The 27,487-nt window shown below is 31.7% G+C and overlaps 1 protein-coding gene across 4 annotated transcripts; it reads right to left on the bottom strand.

Annotated features, from left to right (window-relative positions):
• On the bottom strand, positions 1-25,309 carry LOC134721738 (zinc finger protein ush-like). Of its 4 annotated transcripts, none has more exons than XM_063584924.1 (6): positions 24,776-25,309; positions 11,761-12,131; positions 10,120-10,240; positions 5,014-5,238; positions 4,409-4,558; positions 1-3,909 (listed from the first exon to the last, which is right to left on the bottom strand). In XM_063584924.1, the coding sequence occupies exons 2-6, from the start codon at positions 12,097-12,099 to the stop codon at positions 1,049-1,051; spliced, it is 3,696 nt and encodes a 1,231-aa protein (XP_063440994.1). In that variant the 5' UTR covers positions 12,100-12,131; positions 24,776-25,309; the 3' UTR covers positions 1-1,048. The 4 variants fall into 4 exon arrangements, with proteins under 4 accessions (XP_063440994.1, XP_063440993.1, XP_063440996.1 ...); XM_063584923.1 differs by having other exon boundaries at positions 24,780-25,308; XM_063584926.1 differs by lacking the exons at positions 11,761-12,131; positions 24,776-25,309 and adding an exon at positions 10,593-10,895.
• Between the last annotated feature and the right edge of the window lie 2,178 nt (positions 25,310-27,487).

The raw sequence follows: 27,487 nt of genomic DNA on the forward strand, positions 1-27,487 counted from the left end.
TGTTTCTTTATATTTATTTCTTAACAAAGGTAATAACCACATATAATCATACATTCTAGGTGTAGAAATTCAACAAAGATCAGTATACAACGACTAGAAAAATAGCAACAGAAAACCAGTGGCTTACATATAATGTAAATAACAAAACTAGCCCTAATAAACAGCATAACATATAAGAAAAAATAATTTTCTTTTATTGAAAGATTTTTACAAACATTATTCGTGTGCATTTAAATTTTTGCCTTTCCTTATATATATATATATATGGTAAATCGACGAGCAAAATATTTAAGAGTTGTCTACCTTAGATCAATCAAATGTATTTGTTCAAGGTCTCGTATTATTCCTCGACATTTCTAAATAATAAATATTTACTAAGTATCAAACATAACATTAATAGCACTATACTGAAGCATCACAATATAAAACGGAATGTGTAAAAATAGCACAACTTAAAATCTGGAGTTTTCATCATAATGGCACAAAAAATCTTTTATTTGCAGTAGGCAATTACAAGTTTTTACGCAAAAATTAAACAAGGGACAATTACAATCCCTCTTTAAGAATATCAAATTATAATTAAACACAACTGTGATTATTGTCTTACAAATTGAATATAATTCACACACTTCAAAACTGTTACAGTCGAACAGATAAAGCATACACATTATAAATTATAATAATTTCAGCAAATATTGCTTTAAAATTGATCAGATATTAAATTTTCTTTCTATAAATAATTCATGGAATTATTAATTATTTAAGTAATATGCATATGCAGTATGCAGTCATACACTCCTCAAAAATGAGTTTGTTTAGCTTTAAAAATGCAGGCAGAGTTGAGTGGACAATCAAAACAGCACACAATATATCGTCGGGGGAATACATTTCGTAAAAAGAAAAGAAATGGAAACACTTTATAAAATATGCAATTTTTAAATATACACGACTTATATCAAAAAGTATGTACCAATTGAAGGTAATTCTACCAAGTATAGTTCAATTGTATGACAATTAAAATCAAACATATAAATCAGGAATCTATCATTTATGCTTTCGCTGGTGACGCCATTTCTTCTGGTGGTCTGGCTGTGCAGTAGTATTTTTTGTGTGCAACATATGTCGCCAAATACGTGAAAGAAATGTCACAATATTTACAATACTTTGCATTTGTTGGTAACTTTTCGGTCGTTCGATCAGTCGGTGGTGATGTCCTTAACGATACTCTTGGAACAACCAACGGAGGCATGACCTGCATTGCTAGTTGATAATAGCGTGCTAGTTCTGGGTTAAGAACGGGTGACCTTAATGGCGATGGCGGCTCATCGGACGAATAGGTACGCTCAGATTTTATATGATTGTTTGATTTCTTTTCCGGTGGGCTATCGCTACAAGAACTGTTGTTCAAATCCGAGTCTGCAGATGACGATCTCTTCCGTTTTCGATTTGTTTCATTGTTATTTAGATTTGAAATATGTTTTTCTTTGTTTTCGTCTTCGTTGTTATCGCTTTCCTCGGGCTCTTTCTTAATTTTGAGAGGGAGATTTAGTAAATTCAATGTACGTTCCCTTTCCTTATCTTGTGCTAGTTCCTTTGATAGCGACCTCTCCTTCGTTTCACTAGGAGAGGGAGATAGTTTTTCCTCTTTTCCTGGGCTTTTACTTCCATTCTTCAATTGTTTGGGTGATGAACTGTCCTCTTCCCTATCTTGTCTGTTATCAACAGGAGACATAGAATTAGCTGGAGTTGTTTGTTCTCGTCTCTGACCTTTTTCATCATCTAACTTAACGTCTTTTAAATGTTTATGTTCTACATGAATCATAAGACTAGGAAAGGTTTCAGCTACATATTCACAGAAGTGGCATTTTAAATTTCTAGAAGATGCAGCATGATACGCTACCATCTCGTGTATTCTCATATGCATTGCTAAACTAGTGTTGTCGTTAAATGGTTGCCCACAGAAAACACACACATTCTTAGGAGAAGGTTCACGTATACTCGTCATATGTTCGCTTTTCTCGTAAGACTTTCGAGAACGTCGTCTTTTGTAAGGTTCGTTTTTAAGTCTTATAAGTTCTGCTTCAACATTTGTTGAAATAGCTTCATTTGGATTGTTAAATATTATAGGCACTAGTGGTGGCTCTTCTATTTCCACCATGTGTTCATCTGAAAAATCCTCGCCATTGTCAATATGCATTTTGCCATGCATGCGCATTCCTCTTACAGTGTTCCCTCTGTATCCACAAAGTGTGCAACGATAGGCTTTGCTTGGCATATGAACTTTCAGATGTTCTGATATTCTGTTTTCTGTTTGTGTTACATAATCACAGTATGGACAGCGCAACAGTGGGACATGTGTTGTAACGCCAGTACAATAATGAAGTCTCAAAATTTTAGCAGATGGGAACGAGGCTCCACATCGACTGCATTTCACCATAGATTCATCATGACTATTTTTGTCTTCATCATTGTCACGTGGCATGTTTCCGCTTGGATTCCTACTCTCTTGTGCAAATGGGCAGTAAAATTCCTTGTGCGCTGATAATGTACTTGTTGAGCTAAATCGAATTTTGCATGGATCACATACGTATTGACAAGTTTGTTCTTCTACTGGGCTTCTTACAGGTGATCTACTGTTGGACTGTTTTGGTTCAGGTTCTATCATTTCCCTGGATTGTGTAGCAGATGATTCCGTCGATTCTTTTGGAACGGATGAAGATATCTCTGGCTCTGACTGAACAGTCGTTGGAGATCCAAATTCCTTGGTAGCTTGAGATTTTGCGTTCGTCATTGACATTTCTTCGGAATCTTTACTGGTTTCGTCAACATCATCCACGGAATTAGAACGTGTTTGTCGCGAGGAACAGTAGTGCTTTTTATGTATTATATAATTTTCATGTTTGTAAAATACAATGTTACAATCCACACATTTACTAACAGAATGCGGGACCGGTGGTATTGGTTTTCCACTAATAAACTGTACAGGCGGAACTGTTACAAATGGAGATATCCTATTAGATGGAATAGGTGATGTAGTCTGATCTGATTGAACTGAACTTGATCGTTGTATGGGCGACTGTACGGGCGATGAAGATGTTGAACATGATAGGTTTGAGACTTCATCCCTCTTTATTGATGCCCTTCTCTTTCCATCAGGCGAGATGAAAGATTTTGGACTTATACTGTTTTCCTTATCGCTATCATCACTTGACGTAGATTTTTTAGTTATGGATAAATCTAGCGGCTGATCAGAAGTTACTTCAGGCTTTTGTTTCAATTTCATATGCGAGACATTTCTATGAGAAATGTTATTCGGTGATTGTGGGACAACAGGCTGGACTATAACGGTGGGCATTCCAAATGGTATGTTAAGCATACCACGTGCTACGATAGGAGGTCCCAGTATAACATTGGTCTGGCCGGACATCAGTGAAGCAGACGACACATTCATCAGGTGTTTGAGATTCTTCGAGGCGACTGGTGACATTTGTTCTTGGAATTGCATATTTGGAAAACCGTTTTGCATGCCATGTTCATCTTCGGGTGTTCGCATTCCCATTGCATCGGGGCGTTTTGAACAATAGTATTCTTTATGGCATTTGAACGTAGAAAAAGACGAGAACTGTATATTACACTCGGCACAATACGAGTCTTGCTTGGATACCGGTGATAAACTTGACGAACTGGACGTCGGCGATGTACTACCTCTGCAATGGATTCTTTTATGTCTATTCAAACTTGATAATTTATCAGATGTGTAACAACAGAATGGGCAATGAAATAATTCGCCATTTTTTAACAGTTTCGTTTCGTTGGATTCAGATTCAGTGCGCTCTTCATTTGAGGCCTCGTTTGGTTTTTCAGTCTCTTCATCATGAGATTTCGCACTCTCTGGAGATCTCTCTGTATCTACAATAATAAAAAATAATTGTGTTACTCGATTTTTGAAGCCGCAAAGGGAATACGATTGAACAACACAAGGTCATTATCTTGATTTTTTTCTCATGGGCCATGGAGAATATTTTTGACAAACAATACAGTGGAGATCACTTCTAACTTCTCGTCAGAATAATCTTTCATAGAACAGTTCTAAACTGTCCTAGAAAAGTTTTACAAAGAACGGTTTTACCCTAGAACTGTTATTAGTGTTCTGAACTGACAGGATCGATAATCTTTTATGTTTTTCTTTAAATTTTGGATCATTTATATTATACGGATTTAGTGTGACGTCAATTTTAGCTGAACTTGCCAGCTGAAAAAGCCCCAGTGTGCGTGATTTTCTCGCTGTGTTGAAGACCTTCTGGTGCCCTTTGGGCTGTTTTCTGCTGTTGGTCCGATTGTTCTCTCTTTGACACATTCCTAGTTTTAACTCTCAATTTTATTTTCATAGACATACTCTAATGATTACCTGAACTTTCTTTATCCTTTGGTTCTTCTTTTATCATTTCTTTTTCAGAGTTACTTGGTTTCTTTGAGCAGTAGTAAGTAAGATGGCCCTCCAATGTTCTAGCACTACTGAATCGAACTCCACAGAATGGACAACCGTACAAGAGGGCAGCTAAAACAGAAAACAAAAAATAAGCATTACGATTGTTTCAATGGTTGTCAAGTCTATATATCTTCGTTTTCTTTGTGATTTATTCACACCAGCATCATTACTGGTATTACATCATCACGTAAAGTTGAATTTTTTAAGGAATCAATGTTTTTTTTTTATTGATTCTGAATAAATTCTTAAAATATTAATTTTCATCATGACAATCAAGGACTTTTATTGCAACGTTTATATAGTATGTTGATCATATTTTAAAAAGCTTACTGCATGACACTGAACAGTTGACACGCGTACGAAAGAAGTTTTTCAGATTTGTAATTATACATTGTACAATGTAGTATAAATTTGTTAATGCAAAACATTTTTTTTTAATTTGAATTATATATATTTACATACTAGTATACAAATTAGTCAACATGATTTACTAACGCATATACAACATTAATATACAATATTACCGTGGTTAATGACGTCGTTCTTGGCAACAGACGATGCCTGTTCTACAGATGGCGAACTTTGCACTTCCGTTTTTATGTCCATATCAATTTCATCTTCTTTTTCTTTATAATCTGTTGAATCGGGACTACACGGTTCAGATTTTGGTGCGTCCTGAATTGTGAACGATGATAATAATTCTGCTCCAAATTTAAGCTCAGATATTATTTCACACCAAATCTGGCCTCCTAAAAAAAGAAAATACAACTGTTTTAGTCCTGGCAATGAACACTTTTGCAATCTTCAACATGTCACATAATTTCTGCAGTTCGTTTTGTGGATAAAGTTTATCTGATAACGGGTTTGATATGTCTTCTAGACAACGTGTGTATGCAGTTTTATCTATACGAAATGTTGATTCTAGAAGCCTAAAATCGATAGACCAAGGTCCGGCCATAAAATATAAGATAGACAGAAGAAAGAAGATTAAACGTTTGCGATTCTCTGATAAACAATCTCAAGATAATGCAAACTTTTTCCATACAAATTCTGAAGTCAAAAATTGTCAAAAAGTACAAAATACAACAAAAAATTAAGCCAGTGGTACATGTATGGACTTCAAAAAAGAATTACATAAGAAAATGGCAAATATTCATAAATGATAAGTATTAGAATATCAAGTGTCATAAACATTTGAAGATAATAAATATTTGTGTATTCATATCTTATCTAAAAACTTTACGACTTATCACCGTGCAAGTATTTGAAATGAAAATGCAATATCTTACTTGATTGTATGTTTGAAATTTATCTAAGTTTACCAATCTTACACGGGTATATACACAGTCTTTGAAGACGTTATTTAAAATGTAAAACAGGTTAGGGATAAGGCGCCAAATGTGTAATGATATACTAATTTTTCAGTTTTGTAGTATAGTAGACTGTCCCTGCCGAAATGTACCTCAAATAAGAGACAGCTTTCTATTTTTGTTTTTTCTTTATTCACATGTTATACTTGAAATGGTAGATATTTATGCAAAATGCCACAAATTGTGCAAAAAATAAATAGGCATTATCAGATTTCTGAGAAGTTTTAAGCCTATGAAAACTTATACAATTTAACATTTTTCAAGGTTACTAACTTTTCTAAACTCAAAATAACAATAATTTTTGAAAAATGTTGTTCCAGTGTCAATAAATTAGTTGCATTTTTAAGTAAAAATACTCAGCCAAGAGTTTCATTTTTAGAACCATCAAATGATAACCTAATTCAGGGACGATTACTCGTTTGGGGAATTATAGTTCCCCATTTGTCGGGTTGTCCCCAACCTGATAAATACAAAATTGCTGATAATAAAAACGAGTTAAAATTATCAAGGAAATTGACATATTAAAATAAATTATCAATAGTAACAGAAATTTAAAAAAGTAAAAGTTTCAAGATGAAATTTTTTATAAACTGTTTATCAAGCATTTAATTTCTTGTAATTTGTGGTAATAATTTATGAATATTTTGTAAAAACTTAAAAATAAATATTAATTATTTAATCACAACCCCCAGCCTTCCGAGATAAAATTGAAAAATGAATAAATAATTTGTTATCACGGAAAACAGCAAACATTGTAATTTTTATCGCGTTTCTTCATCAGGACAAGCTGTCGAAGGTTTTATGAATCATGATCATAATCTACTATGATCAGGGGCTCAGTGTGGCGGACGAGGATGTTTGATAATATGTTATCATCAAAACACAGGAAATTTTAATTTCTTTAAATTATAGGATAACGCTTATGAATAAATTAATATGAATATTTTATAATATATGGTGAAATTTGATGCAATAATTTTTAGATTCTATTCCTTGTTTTAAAGTAGTTTTTAATGACATTTGATGGTTTTGACTGATTGAAATTATAGCACATTATATTAATGAATATCGGATACAATATCTATTTTCTTTGATTAAATTGATTTTTACAATGTTTTTTTCTTTCGTGAACTCTCAAGTTTTTATTTTATTTTAAAATGAGAACTCTTACCATAGTGTTTTATTGAAATATGTTAATGTAAATTAATTGTAACGTTTGTTATGATTAACTAATCTTTTTGTGATATTTTTGCACATTTTAGTACATGTATATGTAGCATGTATGTTTCGAATAGAGGACGTTAGGCCACCAACAATCAATCAATCTTTTAGTACACATGAAAAAAGTGCATATTTTGTTACAATACGAATCATTTCCCTTGATTTTTTTTAACAACACTGTTTATTTTGTGGATAGGAAAAATAAGTCGGTCATATTTTACTTATCTTGACTATTAAAAATCATATATGCAGACAGTATACAAAATCTTATATATTTCTTACATATTTTATTATCATATCTTATTGAAATCTTATCATATTATAAAGACACGCGTAGTTTTTTGTTTCTTTAGAGTTTCATATTTCTCTAATCCAAAGTCTAGATTCTTAACACCGACCACCAGTAGCGTCTTTGATGACCAAATAGTTTAGATAAAAGAGGTCATCACTTTCTTATGGGCAAGATAGTGTCTGTCAAATTTTTCCTTATATGTGATTATATTCTTTCAACAAGCGAATAGAGAAGAAAAATTATATCTCAAAACGAGGTATGCTTTATGATTTAGTATTATTTCTTTAGGGAATTTAATCAAGATAAGTGTAAAATTACGCGACAATAGATCGATCATATGTGTAGATAAGATTAGAGATTAAAAAACGTCAGTCCGTTAACGACAAAATTATGCAACTTTAAGTATGAAATATTCATGACGAATTCGAACCCTATTCGGGAAATTCTATTCCATTAATTGTTGGATAAAAGTACCACAAAGACAAGAATTCTAACAAACGAGATAGTATGATAATCTCCTACGCAAGTGCTGTATGTTATCAAAGGATTTTATCTAATAACACCTTCGTCTGCCTTTGTTGTGGAGAGATGATAGGAATCTGAGATCGGGTCTGTCATCCATCTTTTTTGACAAACAAGGATACTTCATTGATTAGGCAGACGATAATAAAATGCATTCAACAATGAAAGTTTACACCAATATTCACGTATAAAACATCTGCCCTGCTGTTTGATAGTCTAAAGAATGGGAATTAACATATAATATTCTTTTTCCCTCTATTAATTAACGATAAAATCACTATGTGTATGTTATCTCAGATTTGATCTATACTGCGCCAGTCCCGTACGTTATCATTCTTTTATCTTGATCTGTAATCGATTCGGAATTCTCTGAGGGATAACTGGGTGAATATTCTATGGCGAAAATACAGTATAGGTAGATGCAGGCGAAAATAAATCTAGTACATTGTTTCCCTGTGTATTTTTTGTTTTGTGTTATTATTGTCTTTACAATGTAATTTAATATTTGAAGTACCCCCACAACTTGAGTGTGCTCTATTGCACTCCCGCGGGCCAAATTTCGACTAAGCAATGAAAGGGACAACATGAGTTAACAACATCATGATCTAACTTGGGATGGATAAGAAGAAGAAAAATGAACAATTATGACTAATCTTTTTAAAGCATACATAAGCATACATAGACTGGAGTGTAGGCCAGAAAATGTCAGCAACACGTCATTCAGCATTTTATGCATATATATATAAGATCGACTTGCTTCAAACAAAAGTATACATAGGATCATAAAAATCAATGAATCTAAGATCAGGTCTGTCTGTCAAAAATATTATAACAAAAATACTGAAATAAAATAAAATAAGATTGTTATGTCTCGTCATTTTGTAACAGTCTCAAGAGTCGGCGATGAAGCTTTCATATATTTTACCTAAACTCAGAACTGAACTGTTAGCGATCAGTACCAGCATTTGAATCCCTATTCTCATAAAACAAGCCGTAAAGTGAAAACCATCTTAAAAATGCTTGCATGCATAATAGTCGTAATGATCTAATTATAGAAAAAAAATAATCCACAAGAGCATCAATTTTAAATGGGTGTAAACATTATGCTCGTTAGACTATCCTTGATAAACTATGTTTCTAGCAAATATGACTCTTTTCACAAAACGATTCTTAGTGTGATTGCAATGATATTGCAATCAGTTCAATGAAATTAGGTCTACAAGCTACCGTCTGACAGGTTTAAAATTGTTTAATAAAAAACCATAAAATCAAAATTAATGAACTAGATCCAGGTATATAAATATAAAGTCCCGCAGCAAATATTACATGAACATTTTCGGCGGCAAAATATAGAATTTTTTATAAAGAATATCCAAATAACCAGTTTTTTTAGATATCGTCAAGCGGAGTGAAATATTCATTGGACTTGTTTGTTTACAAAGTAACAGCCCTCTCGAATCCTAACAATATTCCAAAGACCCAATACCAACTCATAGCCGACTTCATGCATGTGTAGTCCTAGAATCTACTCAGGTCTTAATAAAACGACGTACAAAGAAACCTCTTCATAGATAACAGGACTAAAATTTAACACAAATGAACAATCTAAGCAATATCAAACTAAAATTGATACGAAAAGATAAATTCTGCACAAGATACAAATAAACATGCACCAAAGACAAAATGGATTTTAACTCAAACCTGGTAAATTTTTTTAATTGAATGTTGTAAATTACCACAGAAATAACCTCGAGAAAATAAAAAAAAAACAATAGCCTAAAGGAATGCTAGCTGGTACAGGAAGCAAGCTGAAAATATATTTTACTTTTGATTGATTATGGTTGTCTAATATCAGCCACTGATTCTTTAAATGGCAAAATATTAAAATATACAACAACGAAATGAAACATTGCAATTATTTTTTTTTATCGTAGACACCGTTCCCTTTTCAAAATAGTGTGAAAGACAAATATCAACTAATTAAATGTTATACTAGCTTAATGTCCAGTGGCAAATATTTTACGCGTATATAGCGCGATAAAACAAGAAACAGGACGAAGTTGATTAGAAAACCAATATGCATCTCCTTATTTATGAGATGAAAATATCCCATAACAATAGTATACCCATAACCATAGACTACACGTAGGCTGCACTGTGCATGCAGCAAGCAAACGGAACGATTCGTTTGAATACATAAATAATACTAGAAGTATTTGACCTACCTTTATAAAAAACAGATGTATTTCGGACAGATTCACTCGGTGCCGGTCGTAACATAGTCAACCAAGTAGCATTTGGGTCTTCTACTCGCACAAAGCTTGTCTCTCCATTTTCTTCCTGGGCCTGAAATAGACAAGATATTAAATTAGAATTTACAAATTAAGATCAATACAGGTTTAAGTAGATAAAATAAAGTACTTACAGATGTACATGTTTATCACATTGATTCAATAGTAGTTGAACAAAACTTTTTGTAAGATGCCATACACCTATAAACTGTTATAAGTAAATGTCCACATAAAGTCAAACCAGAAATATTGTAAATAGATTCGAAACACTTCAATTCAAATTAAGATTGAAATATAATCCACGCTTTATAATCTAATTATCTGCAATTTGATGTCAAATATTAACAGACTTACATACATAGAGTGAAGAAGTACTTCACTCGACATGGAACAAATTGAAGTTTAACCTTTTTCAACTCGAATCTGTCGTCGACAAATCTAGTATGGTTCTTAGAAAATACATATTCGTTGTAAACGATAACCTAAGTTACTATGCTGTCAGTTTTGAAGTATTTTGAGTCATGTAAACATTTCTGTATCTATTTAATCAAAAGGTGGTCGGTACAGATAATCTATCAATATTTTTGATCAGAAACCATCTGTCTAAACTGTCAAAACGGTCGTTTATCAACACGAATATCTTTCCCATCTCTTGATCGGAGACTTCGTGCAGTGCTTTAGTGCGTCCCAATTCTCCTCCAAGATTGAAGATTGTCAGCCAAACCCGATAACTCGCATCTGCGGACTTATCATTAGACTAGAATTCTTATTGATAGAAGAAGGGCTTATCTAACAAAGTCTTTGTGATAAAATTTCACATGAGTTGTGAACTTAGATAAATGAATAACATTTCATTTTTGATATGGTTTTATCATCTTAGTGATATTCTTATCAACATGTTTTTGTCAGATATACTGATAAATAAATTCGAAGTCATGCACTTTGAAAAAATGACGTGATAGTTTCGAAAATAAAAGAAAATTATCAGATTATTTAGGGTTGCTCGCGACCCCAAGGGTTGAAAAAATCTGATGAGAATTTAATTATTTGAAATTGGTCAGAAATAAACCATTGTTGCCAGAAACAGGTGGCTAGAATCTGAATTAGATCACATAATTGCCTCTCAGTATCAAGTTCAACTTTAAATAAATTTTCAGTTTCTTATCATAAAGATATATTTTGTTTATGTGAGTACATCTGAAGTGCAGATTAAATCCAGAATTCGAATCAGATTGCATGTTCTAATTAAGTTGCTATTGAGATCAGCACATAACTATGTAAAAAGTATCTATAATAACGCTTGTTGGTGTCTTCACACCCATTTAATCATTTATGGATTATTTGTTATATGCATTTTAATATGCATTCTGTGAATATTGCAATTGTGGTTATCTAAAATGATTTCAAGCCCTTACTGCTACTTGTGCATGTCCGTGGGTATGCTCAAAACTAATAGAACAATTAAAATTACAATTTAATCCATCGAGCCAAACCAGCAAACATTTGATAGCTTACGGTATAGTATAGTAGTCTTATGTATATAAAAAAATATTTTAAAGTTGCATTTACAATTACCTGTAAGACCATATCCCCTTGGCGGATAGAGCTCAGGGACACAATTTCTGCATCAAATGGTCCAATACATGAACCTTTAGGTAGTGGAATGGCTGCACAAACTAAGAAAGATCGGCCCGTTAGGTGGGCTTCGTCTTTGTCTACTTTCTTCAGTAGTAAAACATCATTTAGAAATATCACAGGAGCTTTGTCGTCTTGAGTTGACACTCTATCATTCGGAACGTCCGGACTTGTTGGTTCGGATTTGATGGTAGGATTGGAATGTACAATGGAGTCATCTATTGCAGGACATGGAGAAACAGACTCTGTGTCCGACTTGCTAGACTCGGTTGATTTCATGTCTGCTTCATCATCTTCATCATCGGATAGTCCTGAAATAAATAGAAAGACAAATTATTTTTTTGCTTTTACTTTTTCTATTGTTTACCATAAATATATATTTGATTCTTTATATTAAGTGCCTAGAAAATCAACAAAATGATGTGAGAGTATATAATTCTTTACCTCCTCCGCGAGCGGGGCTTGATATTTTATAATATAGGACTATATGTCATTTCGATAGAAGAAGTCGATAGGAAGTTCCTATCTTATGTGTATTACGTAAAGAGGACTTATTGAGTATATTCAGCCTTTAAGTGAAAGACAATACCAGCACCTTATAAATGCGGTATTTGGTGTAGACAGAGCATTTTGCCATTTAACGTTTTGCTTTTTTTAGCAGGAAATTACATATTTTTGTAAAACACTTTGGTCTTAAATATTTTATTTATTGAGAACAACATTTTATTTCCCGAACTGACTTGTTTTTCTAACTGATTGCGACAATAAACGGAAAGATCAATCACATACTTATCTCATTTGCAACACGTTGTCCTTCACTATCTAGTTTAATTTATTATGGACTTAATGATGAATTTCCTGACACATTCGGATGTTTTGTAAAAACAAATATGGAAATATATATTTCCTGATTGATAACGAATTCATCTATACAATAGGATATTTAGTTTCCGAACAAAATCTAAGACCTATCAGGAAATTGTCGTTATTTCTAATGCCATGTATATATATATATATACATTATATCTAGGCGATGTACTGCGGATAATTCGGTGATAATAAAACATAATTTAGATAGATTTGCTCTTTTTACATACAACAATTTGATATTTATCACTTTTAGTGGGTGGGATAAGCGATTTTCCAGTAATTGATTCACATAAATTTGTTATTGAAACATTAGGAATTTTTTGATAGTGAGACTTTTAAATAAAATTTCAAATATACCTTGTACTAAGTTCTACAAATTCTGATGAAGACAATCTTTGTTTAAATGATTATTTTTTGAAACTTAAAAGCAAAAGTTATGTATAGAATTGAGAATGGAAATAGGGAATTTGTCAAAGTGACAACAACCCGACCGAAAAGCAGAAGAAGATCAAGAATTCAACAAAGCTAAAAAAAAATAAATAATCCCGCACAAGAGTGTGGGCCGGTCAGCTGCTTCCTTAACACATATGTGTGCTTCTTCAGTGATATCAATGAACTATTTAATTTCGATGGACCTACTACATGTAGCTGCTTCGAGATGACAAATGTGTTACTCAAGAATGCATGGATGTTATTTCAAGACCAACTTGGCTGGGTGTAGTGTGTTGCATGTTAAAAACTTCAATATATAGTTCATTAACATTAAAATGGCGGAGAAAGTACCTCTTTCTACTTTTACAAGGCACTCTATCATAAAAGAACTTTTCAAATTCCCTCAAATTTTATTTAGTGATGTATAGTTCCATATCTTTACGGGGTAACAGTGAGTGCACTGCTAGAGTCATAAATAAAAGATAATTTCCACAAAATCAATAGGATATGAAATAAACATAGTGAGAACGTAATCTCGAACGATCTGCAAGGGCACTATCAACGACTTGGAGTGTAAATTACGTCTAATTAGCTTTATCTTTTTTAAAATAATTTTTCTAATTACTCTTCCAATGTATTAGGACCCATTAAATTATGTGAATATTGAATATTCCCATTCATAATTGTCATTGATGTTCAATTCAATAATTTTTGTTATCTCTACATTTATCTCAAAAAGCCTTCAATAATCAACTCGCCTGTTGACGCACAAATCATTACGCAGCTAGTTTTCCTCTTTCTTTTGACGTGTGTTGTCTTTTTTTGGCAAATAAAATATTGAAATTATCTTATTTTTAAATTTTACATCAAAGAATTTTCTTTAAGATTAAAATCACTGGTTTTTATTGAGATCTCTTTGTATGTGATCATGTTTTAACAGGAAAACCTTTTATTTTCCTTAAAATCTATACGTGTAGGTGAAAGTTTTTTGGTCTAATTTCATTCGTTCATATGTGAAGCATTTATTCTATTTAAGGAAAAGTCTCGCGCAGTTCGCATTAGACTTTCATCGGTACGAGCATGAACAACGAACAATGAGGACAAAACCATCAATACAGGCATGTTTTCTCAGTCTTGCGAGCGCTGGCGCATATCGAACTTTAATCTAAAGACCACATCGGATGAATGTATTTCTATCAAAGTATCTCTATGAATATATCTCTATGAATATATCTCTATGAATGTATCTCTATGAATGTATCTCTAATGATGTATCTCTATGAAAGTATCTCTATGAATGTATCTCTATGAATGTATCTATATAATGTATCTATATAATGTATCTCTTTGTGTGTATCTATTTGAATTTATCTCTATGAATGTATCTCTTTGAATGAATCTCTACGAATGTATCTTTTTCAATGTGTCTCTTTGAATGTATCTTTATCAATGTATCTCTATGAATGTATCTCAATTAATATATCTCTATGAATGTATCTCTATGAATGTATCTCTAATGGTGTATCTCTATGAATGTATCTCTATGAATGTATCTCTATGAATGCATCTCTATAATGTATCTCTATGAATGTATCTCTATAATGTATCTCTATGAATGTATCCCTACGAATGTATCTCTATCAATGTATCTCTTTGAATGCATCTCTACGAATGTATTTTTTTGAATGTATCTCTTTGAATGTTTCTCTTTGAATGTATCTCTTTGAAAGTATCTTTATGAATGTATCTCTATGAAGGTATCTTTATGAATGTATCTCTACGAATGTATCTCTATGAATGTATCTCTTTGAATGTATCTCTACGAATGTATCTTTTTGAATGTATCTCTTTGAATGTATCTCTTTGAATTTATCTCTATGAATGTATCGCTTTGAATTTATCTCTATAATGTATCTTTATGAATGTATCTCGATAATGAGCTATATGAATGTATCTCTATGAAAGTATCTCTATGAATGTATCTCTTTGAATGTATCTCTACAAATATATCTTTTTGAATGTATCTCTCTTGGGATGTATCTCTTTGAATGTATCTCTTTGCATTTATCTCTATGAATGTATCTCTTTGAATTTATCTCTATGAATGTATCTTTATAAATGTATCTCGATAATGTATCTTTAAAATGTATCTCTATGAATGTATCTCTTTAATGTATCTCTACGAATGTATCTCTATAATGTTTCTCTATGAATGTATCTCGATAATGTATCTCTATAATATATCTCTACGAATGTATCTCTTTGAATGTATCTTTTATGAATGTATTTGTATAAATGTATCTCTAAGAATATATCCCTATATGATACCATTTACGTATATTGCCACATTGCTCAATGATGATTTCGTTAAAATAACTAAAATTTGACAGCCGGATTCAATTTATAAATTGCATTCAATTTAGATAAAACTTACTCAGATAAGATCTTTCTCTAATTTATACATATATGGCTCAAATAAAGATGTTTATTTCACTCATATCAGTTAATATCTAAAAAATTATGTTTACTTTTAACTTTTTAAAGTAGAAATTCTTAAATGAAAAAGATAAATGAAAAAAGTAAAAAATAAATGTGAATGAAGAATTAAGAAAATGTTTACTTTTTCCCGATGACAAATTAAGCCATTTACTGTTCTAGTTGAATGGTAGATATAATTGAATAGATATATCTCCAATAAATGGTAATATTTTTATCGCGTACCAACTCTTTGCCTGTCTCCCATCTGCCTTGCCTAATGGTTACTGATGTAGATAAAATAAGTCCTAATGTAATTGGAAATTTGCTATATCACGAAATAGATATTGAATTTGATAAAACTTCATACTACCCGAGTATTGATTATGATAAGGACAAAAAAGGATGTTAAATGGATGAAAAAAGAAAAATGATTACTGCTGATCACAATCCGTAACAAGCCCAAATGAATAAAAATCGTTTCTACATCAGATGGGTGTCTTCTTTGAAGTCCGCAATCAACACTCTCATCAACATTAAATATTACTGGACAAGAATTTATCAGTGTTTTCAATCAGGTCGGCTTTCGTATCGGTATTGATCAGCCCCAGTACGTGTTAACACAAAGGGAAATACCTTTTGAACACCTTGCAATTAGATGTTATCTTAAAAACGATATAAAATTGAAGCACTTAGCTAACTATATCATTTATGACTTTGGGAGATGATCTTTATACGTGTAAAATTTGAAAAACATGTTAAAATTTTTAAAATTGTAAAATCCTTTCTAAACGAGGCACCAATGTGATTAAGATCAGTCTATTTACTCTAACTTTCACTTATGGACAAGTAGACGTCTGATAAAACAGATATATAAGTGTCGTGAGAAAAATAAAACGTCTTGCACTGTTTGAGTATAAAAGTTGAGCAAAGCGAGTGCTGAATGATATTCTCTGTGACTTCACAATTTTCCAAACATTATTTGTTTAAATTCAAAAACATAACACTTTTTTTCTAACTGAGTCTGAGAACTTGCTCTAACTTAAAATCAAACCTATGAAAGTCCAACTTTTTTGGTTGTTATTATATTTTCTGAACGATTATTGTGAGGTTGTATACTTTTACCATGGAACACTGACAGATGAAACCGTAAGTTCTTGAAAACACTAGATATGACCATCGTTGTGTTTTGTGTTGTTATAAACGCTGTCTGTCTGTACAATTAGCGCACTTTCATGACATTGGGGCTTATGACCTCGATCGATATGATACACTTTCACTGATTCCCATATCATTTGTTATCAGATAAAAGTTTGCGACACTCGTATCTTGTAACGAGGTCAAGAATATTTTTACCTTTTGAAGAAGTCTATAAAATATTTATATGCTGTAATAAAACACTGATAAGATAACGTGAAACCTATACGACCACTTACTTTCAACTGATAAAGTGTGATTCTAACTGGAACATCGAGATTGTGTGTTGACCAGATTAACAAGAAAAATAAAAAAAGAAGATGTGGTATGATTGCCAATGAGACAACTATCCACAAAAGCCCAAAATCTATCAAAAGACTATCTGAAGCCAGCTGAAGGACGCCTCCGGGTGCGGGAATTTCTACATTGAAGACCTGTTGATGACCTTCTGCTGTGGTTTTTTTTATTTGGTCGGGTTGTTGTCTCTTTGACACATTCCCCATTTCCATTCTCAATTTTATCATCGCAGATTATTCGCTGAACATATTTATAATCATGCCAGTAAATTTAAACATGCAAGCATTGTTGTATACATATATACGTGCATGTTGTATGTTAAAATCACAGCTTTGTATGTAGTTCTGATAAATGATTTTTATACGAATAATACAATGAAATGATTCTTCGTATTTCTTGTTCAGACTGTCCCGACATAGCTTTGATTATTCAATCAGGTCATGATGCGTTTTAGTCTATATAAATTTATCGATTTATCGATTTATCGAAAGGACTTTCAATAAAATCTCCATGCTAATGTATCCGCTTTATTGTCTTTTTGGAAGTTTTGCATAGAGGAAAATTGAACAGGAACTCGCAAATTGTTAATTTAAAAATGGAAACAATGTGAACTTAGTTAAGACTCATACTACCAAATTTGGATTGAGCACATTCAAGTCAATACGGGTTTATTTGCTCCTAAGATGGAAAAGTCAATTCGATTTGTCTTTTAAATCGACAGAAATGGCCCCACAAGACCAATCTGACATAAGACGACTGGCTTTGGAAAGTGAATGATTTGATTGTCCATGATCGGTGTATGTACCGCTAACGATAACGATCGATATCAATCGATCATAAAGGTAATCGGTTATAATGAAAAAGAATTACCGATCGCTATTAATTGAGAGAGCGGTTTAATTGAACAGCAGAAAACACTACGGGTGATGTTTAATATGAATCTGCCCAATTTGTTTAAAATGTACTATTCATTCTTCAACCTAATATCAATTGATTCAAACGTGAATATGGTCTAAGAGAAAAAATAGACAAATAATGGGAATGTACATGCATTAAAAACATGAGTCAAAATCTCAAATAGCCGGGGTGCAATTTTTGTGACAAGCCAATAAAGAATGTATGTTAAAATGAAGTTACAAATAAGCAAAAAGGAATCAAAATATTTGAGAATATACAGCAATATAAAACTGAGATGTAATTCCCCATAAATGCATATTGTAATCACAAGTAAAGAAAATAGAAAACAAACATATCATTCTTAAATGGATCATTACAAAAAGGGACCGCTATTGCATGCACCATACGCGTGCACGAGGAAGAGCAACATATCTAAGATCATGCATAACATAAAAATGGGATATACACTTCTCATACATGTACAAGAATTTTCAATATATCACTATGTCGTGCTTAAATCTACTCCACAAAGGATTTGATCTAATCGTCCTGAAATTGGGGTGTTGATAAAATCATTAATAATTATCTGCCAGAGATTTTATAAACATAATAAGGCGCTTCATCGGAGATAATTATCTTTAAAATACACAATTAAAATCAGAGCCAACTACGAGGGGGTCAGTGCAGGAGGTTGAAACAAATAATATTATTTCCTGGACGACTTTCTACAGAAAAGATTGATACATGTATTCATGTGTTGTTTTTCGATATATATGTTATTTGTTATGAACTTCCGCCCTTTCTAATAAACAATAAAAAATAAATCAATAATGAATAATATTATTCGCAAAAAAAAAATTTAAAACAAAATTTAAAAAGAATAAATTCAGTATAGTACATTTAAGAAAATGTAAAATTAGGAACACTTACTTCTGTCGAATATCAAATATTTTAATTAATTCAAACCTTTAATTTTAACCTTACTGAGCAAGCGATCATGTGTCTGATATTGATCTTGACAAATTAACGGAATAGAACAAGACGCGATATTAGTTAGAAGTATGCAATGAGGAATTGTCACGGTCAACGAAGGTAACCTATTACAAAGATTTAAAAGATAAGACTTATCACACAATCTGTATTCAACACCTTTTTATGCAATAGAATATTTTTAACGCCATCTGGTATTTAACACCTATGAAGGAGAGACTCCTTTTGTTAAGCTTGACAAAATATTTTGACAAGATAAGAGTAGAAATCGTATCGAATTTGACTGTCAGTAATTTTAACTAATGAGATGAACTTTTAGAATTTTTTTGAAAGGTAGCTATTTGAATTTATTTTATTATTTCGTTAAAACGAAAGGTCGATGTTTAAGACCTTCTTCAGATAAATCACTAAATCATTTTTGTTTCTGATGTCTTTACAACTGACAGATGATGATGGTTTATCATTCTTAAGGATTTTATACAAAATTTGAAATTCAATCTCTTTTATTCAATATTTTCACGACTCGAATAAAATACAATGCGCCATAGTAATTTCAATCATATGGAAATTTGATCTTGAATAGAACCTTAAAACGTTTTGCATCAAGTCTAACTTGGCGTGTCGGAGTTATTGCCCTTGCCTCTTTGCTGATTGACTCATTACAAAAACCGATAAAAAATAAAATAAATATCTTTTAAGCTTTTGTGCTGCAGAAAATGAAAGATATAAGATATCTTTTATACTGCTACATTTAATATCACAAATATTGATCAATTATATTGCTGAATTTACATTTGAAACGCATTGGACGGAGTTAGATAAGAAAAATAGGAAAGGCTTTACGCGGCTGAAATGATCGACAGATTAGATACGGACTCATAATACATCCATTTTTCACAAAACAAGCTTATCTCTTATCGTTTTCAAACATTCTGTCCCAAAACGACAAAATAGTTTTTTGATCTATTCAGCATTATCTAGACTGAAACAGAAGCGGCCTTTACAATTTTCCAATATCGATCATATTTTAACCTCAATCACGCGCATTATCTTGACTTCCAGATTGTATGCTTGCAACTCTAATTATGATTTCTTGCGAGAATGTGATAAGAAAATAGTGCTATCTCAGACATTTATCTTACATATCGGAATTAACATCTATCCTAATGGATTAATTCAAACAAGATTTATCAAAAATGGATGGAAGTAAGCAGTTATCGGTATACCCATAAAAGAAATGGAAAACACGAGATCTCCGTTATCTCTTATCTTTTGGCGTATGAATACAATGAAGTCGATAAGACACATCATTATCCCATACCGGATATAATTACGCTATCGATACGACTGGGAAAGTGCGTCAAAAATACGGTTGTGACTTCGGTGCAGAAAAATGCATGCATTGTTTTTAGCTGATAAGTTTTAGATAAAAATTGATAAAACGGAGAAATTGATATTGAAAACTTATATTTTGCACGGAGTTGTCTAAATCGAGGGTGATAAACTCCGATAAACAAGTGGACAGACATTCGTCCCACCCAAAGAAAACGATAAGACTGGTTATCTCATAAATTTTATAACTTGAAATTTATCAGGTATTGTGATAAGGACGTAAAATTGTTATATTGAGCATATAATAAATGTACGATTAGTCCATGAACATGACTTTCTTTACAGATAAACTTTATCATACCTCTGATTAAAGGAGGCACCAGAATAACTTGCATCTTATCACGATCAAGTAATTACTCAACGGACACAAATTGCTTGAAAGCATAAAATGTGGTTCATAGCGACATCTATTCTAATCACTACGAGATTGTTGTTTGAAACTAACACAAGATCCATGTTGAAAAAGAATATATTGATAGAAATACTAAAGAAAAAACATTTTAACGTTAAGATATGTTTCAAATTGTATATTCTAACAGGGTTTCATTTTAGAGAACACGATTAGGTCACGTATGGCATTTCCTATACTTTGACCGGTAATAAGTTCAATTCTTATATAAAAAAAAAGTTTAATTTTCATTTCGTGCTTCACTGAAATCATAAATACTCATTTAAAAAAGAAATGTGTACAACGAGTTCGCTTTTTTGATTATTTTCACATTAGAGAATGAAAGGTTAATTTCGATTTTGAAGTGGTCTTTGTGCTACTCTAGAAGACAGTACCAGCTTCAAGCAGATCTAAACAAACTGTAGAACAATTTCTTATATGCACACACTCTATTCACATTCAAAGTAGTTTATTTATCTTCCAGAGCTTTATTTCTCTATCTAAAGTATGATTTGTTGATTTGTCTTAAGCGATATAAATAAAGACGAAATACATGTTCTTTCTTATAAATATTTTAGTCAATATTCAATCATTGTATTTCCAAAGATTTATTAAACGCTATAAAATTTCAATTAATATGTAGTACTTTTTAAGTTTTAATCATTTTTAAGAAATGTCGCTTAGAATAAAGCTAGAAACTTTTATAACACACTATGATCCTGAAATATTTATATCTTTTTCTTTACATTCCTGAACTATTTGCCACTGGACAATTATCAACCAACCATTGATAAACCAAGCAAGAATGCCTAATTAAACATTGGTTCACTAAATAATTGAATGATTTGATTGGATAGTTAATTTTGAATACGTTTGCTCTTATGGTCTTATAGTGTCCAAAGTAGCTATATATATAGGATAGATATTATACTCACTAAAAAAATAATGAACGAATCTGATGTACAGTAGTTGTCGTTTGTTTATGTAATATATACGTGTTTCTCGTTTCTCGTTTTGTTTATATAGATTAGACCGTTGGTTTTTCCGTTTGAATGGTTTTACACTAGTAATTTTGGGGCCCTTTTCAGCTTGTTGTTCGGTGTGAGCCAAGCTCCGTGTTGAAGGCCGTCTCATTGGCACTCACACCACATCTTCCTATATCTATATACACAATATAATGTCAACATTTATTTCCACTGTGCAAACACTCAGATTCTGCAAAATGAATTCATATGCATGCATGCTTGCAGTAAATATAACCAACATTTTTCTCCTTAACATAAAGTTTTGTTAGAAGCAGATGTAGAGAGTACACCACTAATACAGCAATTCAACAATTTAACAAGAAAAACAATGACAATAAGGTCAACATTGAGAGTTTTTGTACAATACATTTTAAAAGTTCTGAAACTTGCCAATTTAATACAATTTTTAATCAAATTTTCAAAAGACTTAAAAAGAGCTGGTTTAACAACAGGCCACTAAACATTGAGAAGCAAACACACTGACTAGATCAGTTGGGATTTTCACTGCCATTTTCGTACACAAGTTTTACTACGTATATTGTAAAGGAGTCCGAATTCTATGCAAGTAAAATTATATATTGGTTTTAACTAGGTATGTCTGTATGTACAATTGATACCTATCCAGAGAAAGCCGCTAGGGTCGTTTTTTTTGTAATTATTTATCCGAAGACTAGTCCTGATAATCATTACTATGCATATGGGTGAGAACTGTATATAGCCCTTTCAATTAGGCATCTGAAATTCAAACTTCAAATGTATCTTTCATTGTATTATTTCAGATAAAATCCGATAAAGCATCGTCCTAATACATATAAGTAAAATGTCCCTACATTTTTGCAATTACAAGCATGACTAATATAATATCTAAATATGTTAGCATATCAAACACAGATCTCATATATATATGTAACAATCAAGATTAAGAGATACATATCTCTTTATAATAATATATGCAGATAGTGACATTTGTTGTTCGAAAATATTGGCGCCAGAATTTCTAATTCATATAAATAATATCTTACATATTGAAAACGTTTATAAAATTTGGAATAATATGTTTAAAGAGTTTTGTGGCTGTATAAATTTTAAAAGATTAAAAAATAATCTAACGGTGCCTGTATGCAACCCAGGGGCAATTTCTGTAAACCAAATTAAGACACACACTCTTTTTTTTTTAAGTAAATAAAAAAATCAAGCTTTGACACATATTAGAAAAAGTGATAATGTCAGAAGTGTCTAAACATGCATGCCATTGTTTGCACCAGAACGATTTACTTTCCATTCGATTAAATTAGATACATCTGAGGGACGGATCCAACATTTCTAAAAGGGAAACTATATGTTCCCATTCAAATGCATTTATCGTAAAAAAAGAGGGGATTCCAACCCCGGAACCCCCACCCCTGTGTCCGCCACTGTACATATATCCGGAGGTAAATCAAAGGTAAGTTAGTTGCTTATCGTCCAGTGACAAATATTAGACGAAATCAATTAGTTACTAAAGTTGGGTCGACCTCAATTTTCCAATGTGATATTTAGTATAGAGCTAGATATTGTTATTATAACAGGCGAAGGAAAAAAATTGTTGATCTTATAATCATTAATATGAAGAAAAGTAGATGTGGGATAGTTAACTGATACAAAAACTACAACTACACTATCACCCTTATATAGTGAAAAGATGGATTAAATTGTGAGTTAACCTTTTTGTGTTTAAAATAAACAGACTACACAATACAAACACCAATATGTTTATATTATAATACAGTAATAAGTCCTTTGGGTATATTTTGACAAAGAAATAGTCACATTGAAGCCATTGTATAAACTTCAATAAATGTTACATAATTTGAGAACATCAAAGCTTGAAAAAAGAGTGTACAAATCTTCTTCTTATTTTTTATATTTATTTTAATAACGATATTAAATGATATTACAAAATGCACTTTTGTGTTTGTCTCTAATATAGTATTCCAGTTATTTCAAGTGTATACAACATATCCATGATGTACACAATTTGACTTACTACGAGTGTGGGGAGGGGGTAGATCATACCTAATTAAGTCAGCCTCACTAATCCGATTTTTAACATGTTATCTTTTGTAAGGTATTATTTTCCAGATTTCAAATGTTCGGTTTTCTATCTTATTATTCTACCCACCGAATACCTCTACCCCCTGACCACAGAATACCTCTATTCTCCCCCTTCCTCGCCATATATACAAACTGACTCAATGTAGGTAAAGATATTAGCTGAAGGCATTTGACCTTAGATCACGAACGGGTCAAATCAGAATATGCCAATGGATATATATTTAATAAAAAACCCAAAGTGTATATTAAGCAATAGAAGTAAGCTTTTAACAACTCCACAGTAAGAAAACTCATTTTATTGCTATTCAGCATCTTCAATTAATCATTTATACAAAATCACTTTTAAATATGTTTAAATATGTGTTTGCTATTCAAACATTTCAAACCAATTCAATGATTTAATTAGTACTGTTTATTTGATATAGAAATACTAGATGATTTGATGTGCTGCATATATTGTACAATTAATATCTGTGCCATCTATATGACATTTGAATATCTCTATGATAATAAATAATTACTCAAAACTATGTTACAGATGAAATTAGCTGATCGATATGACTTCCAGGAAATAAAAATAATGTTAACATTACATAGAAAGCGTTCACCATTAAATATAATTTTAAATTTGTTAATTTCTTTAATCCTAGTATTCGAAAACAAAATTTTTATTAGTACTAAAATGAAAATTATTTTGTTATAATTCTGTAAATATGATAATTTGACAATCATCCATAAACATTAACTATTTGAATATTGTGTTTTACAAAAGACATGTGCAAATAAATAAAGAAAAGATAGAGATAAAATATTTAAACTTTAAAGAACTAAATAAATAAAAAATACATATTGAAAATAATAACATGAGACATAAAAAGTAATGCAAACTAAAACATACTTACTTTTGAAAGGTTTAGGATTCGACTGTTTTCTCCGTGACATTTTAAAGTGTTTCGCTAATCACTTAAACTCCCCGGTTTCTTGTCAACTGACATATGTAAATTGCGCAGTGACTCGGTGACCTCTATAACAATAATTGCGCAATGACCTCTTAAGGTTAACATGAATATTCAATAAAAGTGACTTTAATACACAAATAATATGAGAAACACGTTGTTGTTTGTTGTCTATTCAAATACTTTTCATTTATACTATCGGTTTACAAGAGCTGGAAAATTGTCAACTGTGTAATATAGTCCTCATATACAAACTGGCGAATTGAATTTAAAAACTGCCTAAGGATAAGCACAGTACGTTGGTTACAAAGATAGGAAAATAAGATAATCTCTATTTTATCAGCTCATTTTATCTAATCATTTGAACAATCAAGCTATTCATCTTTAACTTATCGTATGCTAGTCACGGAAAAGAAAAAGATAAAATCCTCGCTCGATATATTTCTTTCAATCGAGGTTTCAACATAAAATTCTACAACAATATGAAACTTCTTTATTTATCATACTCGATGAAGAATGTATTGTTTTCTCGTCGCATATGAGATCCCACGATAAGCAAAGAATAAGCCAATCGAATTGTGGCATTGTAATTTACAATAAGGGATCTGATATAGATTTTATGGCCTCTCAACTCGTTGAATGTTACAACCAGGCGACAAAATATGAAGAGGGTTATAATGGGATAAGCACATTATTTTATCTAGTATTAAACTATTGATTTGTTATGTCGTAAAACATTTGATTTGTACAATAGATATAAGACAACATTGAAACTATACCAGCTTGTTAAGTATATGCCGTTATCTAGTAATCAATTAAAATTAAGGTGACATCCTGTTTCCATACATTTCTTTTAAAAGTCATCCCATAACGAATCTGTAAATTTATTAAGAAATACAGTGGCCGATATTAGACAATACACATTACACTATAATAAAAATTACGGTTTACATTTACATTGTATTTTTTCAAATGAACCTATTCTAATAAAGTGTGCCAAGTTCTCGTTTAATGTTGTGTGATTTGTTTATTCATTCTAGAAACCAAAAAACCAATTAGAGTACGAATGGAACATATTAAAAAGTACAAAAGTTTTCGATTTTCTGACTGACTTATAATGTTTGAAAAGAGTTAGTGTTCGTTAATGAAACAGCAACTCACAGAAACAGTAAACGAAAGTACATCATAATTTCAACATTTGTCTATTGAAGAATAATATTTGAGCAGGTTTAAGTTGTGTGTTACTTACTACGCAGGGTAGTTAAGGTCGTTTCAAGAAAATTTCCATTTTTATACACAAGAAAAATCATTTTGAACTCAGAGTGAGTTTTCTCTGTCCAAAAGCCAAAATACACGTCATATGAGTAATCGGGGGGAAAAGGGTCTATTCTTATTTATATTACAAACTTTTATTTTTAGAAAAATATAAATACACTAGTGTCACGTGACTTCAAACTGAAAGTGAAGATATTTCCCAAAAAAGTCAAAAGTGCAGGTGCAAGATGAAATCGGATCGCCCTGATTTTGGGCTCATTGTAATCAGGATAACTTGTTTTACTGGAAAAGTGCTGCCACTTAATTTTCATTAGAGGTTTTGTAATTAAAAAACAATAAAACATGGAGAATTTAATCGATTTATTGATTTTTTGGCACTTCGGGTTGTGAAATTTCTTTTACACGAATGCTATATAACTAGTAGCAGCACTTTTCGAAAAGTTTGAAATGTGGCCTTTCTACCAATACCAGAATGAAGTGGGTTGGTATAGCTCTTGCACCTGCACTTTTCAATTATTCTAACATGTAGTAGCATAATCGCCCTAAAATGCACGAAAAAAGCGTTTGAAAGACCCTCTAGTAGTCGGATCGGCTGACGGAAAAACTACGTGTATACTTTGTTTTCACCGGCGTTTCATTTAATAATATGTTTGTGCGAAGTTTGAAACAACTATTCTCTTATTGCTATTTAAATTATTGAAGGCAAAAAAACATAATTATTCAGGTCATTATTATACACCCCAAACGTGGGTTACATGCATGAAGTGTTGGCACGCAGACTTCCCCCTTTTTTGTTCAAATGCGGAATCGCATCTCGGGTGCTTGTATAGTTCTTGCTCTACAAGTCAAAGTTCAATATATAAATTAATCTAATAGATAAGCCTACAATGTCATTATTATACACCCCATACGTGGGTTACATGCATGTAGTGTTGGGGCATGCAGCCTTCCCCCCTTTTTTTTTGTTCAAATCCGGAATCGCATCTCGTGTGCTTGTATAGTTCTCCTTCTGCAAGTAAAAGTTCATTTTATAAATTTAAATAGATTAGCCTACTAGGTCTCTTCTTGTGCTTGTGTATGGTGAAGCATTAACATTTTAAGCTTTGAAAAGCTGCATTTATAAAGAAGTTGGGTGTGTCATTGGTAATGTTTAAATTATAAATATACTTAACTCCTACCTGCATCACATCAATAGATCGAGATTTTATTTGTTGAATTTCTCCTGCTTATCAAGTGTGACTGGTATCAATTGTAAATCATGATTTGTCACTTAGATTCATTCTGGTGATCTTTTGCATCTATTTTCACCAGCTGCTATGCCAGTTTTTTTGTATGGCTTGCTTTTTTTTTTATTATGTCAGACTCCATAGTTATTTCCT

This window comes from Mytilus trossulus, chromosome 6, assembly GCF_036588685.1.
Source record: "Mytilus trossulus isolate FHL-02 chromosome 6, PNRI_Mtr1.1.1.hap1, whole genome shotgun sequence".
In the NCBI taxonomy this organism is placed as follows: Eukaryota; Metazoa; Mollusca; class Bivalvia; order Mytilida; family Mytilidae; genus Mytilus; species Mytilus trossulus.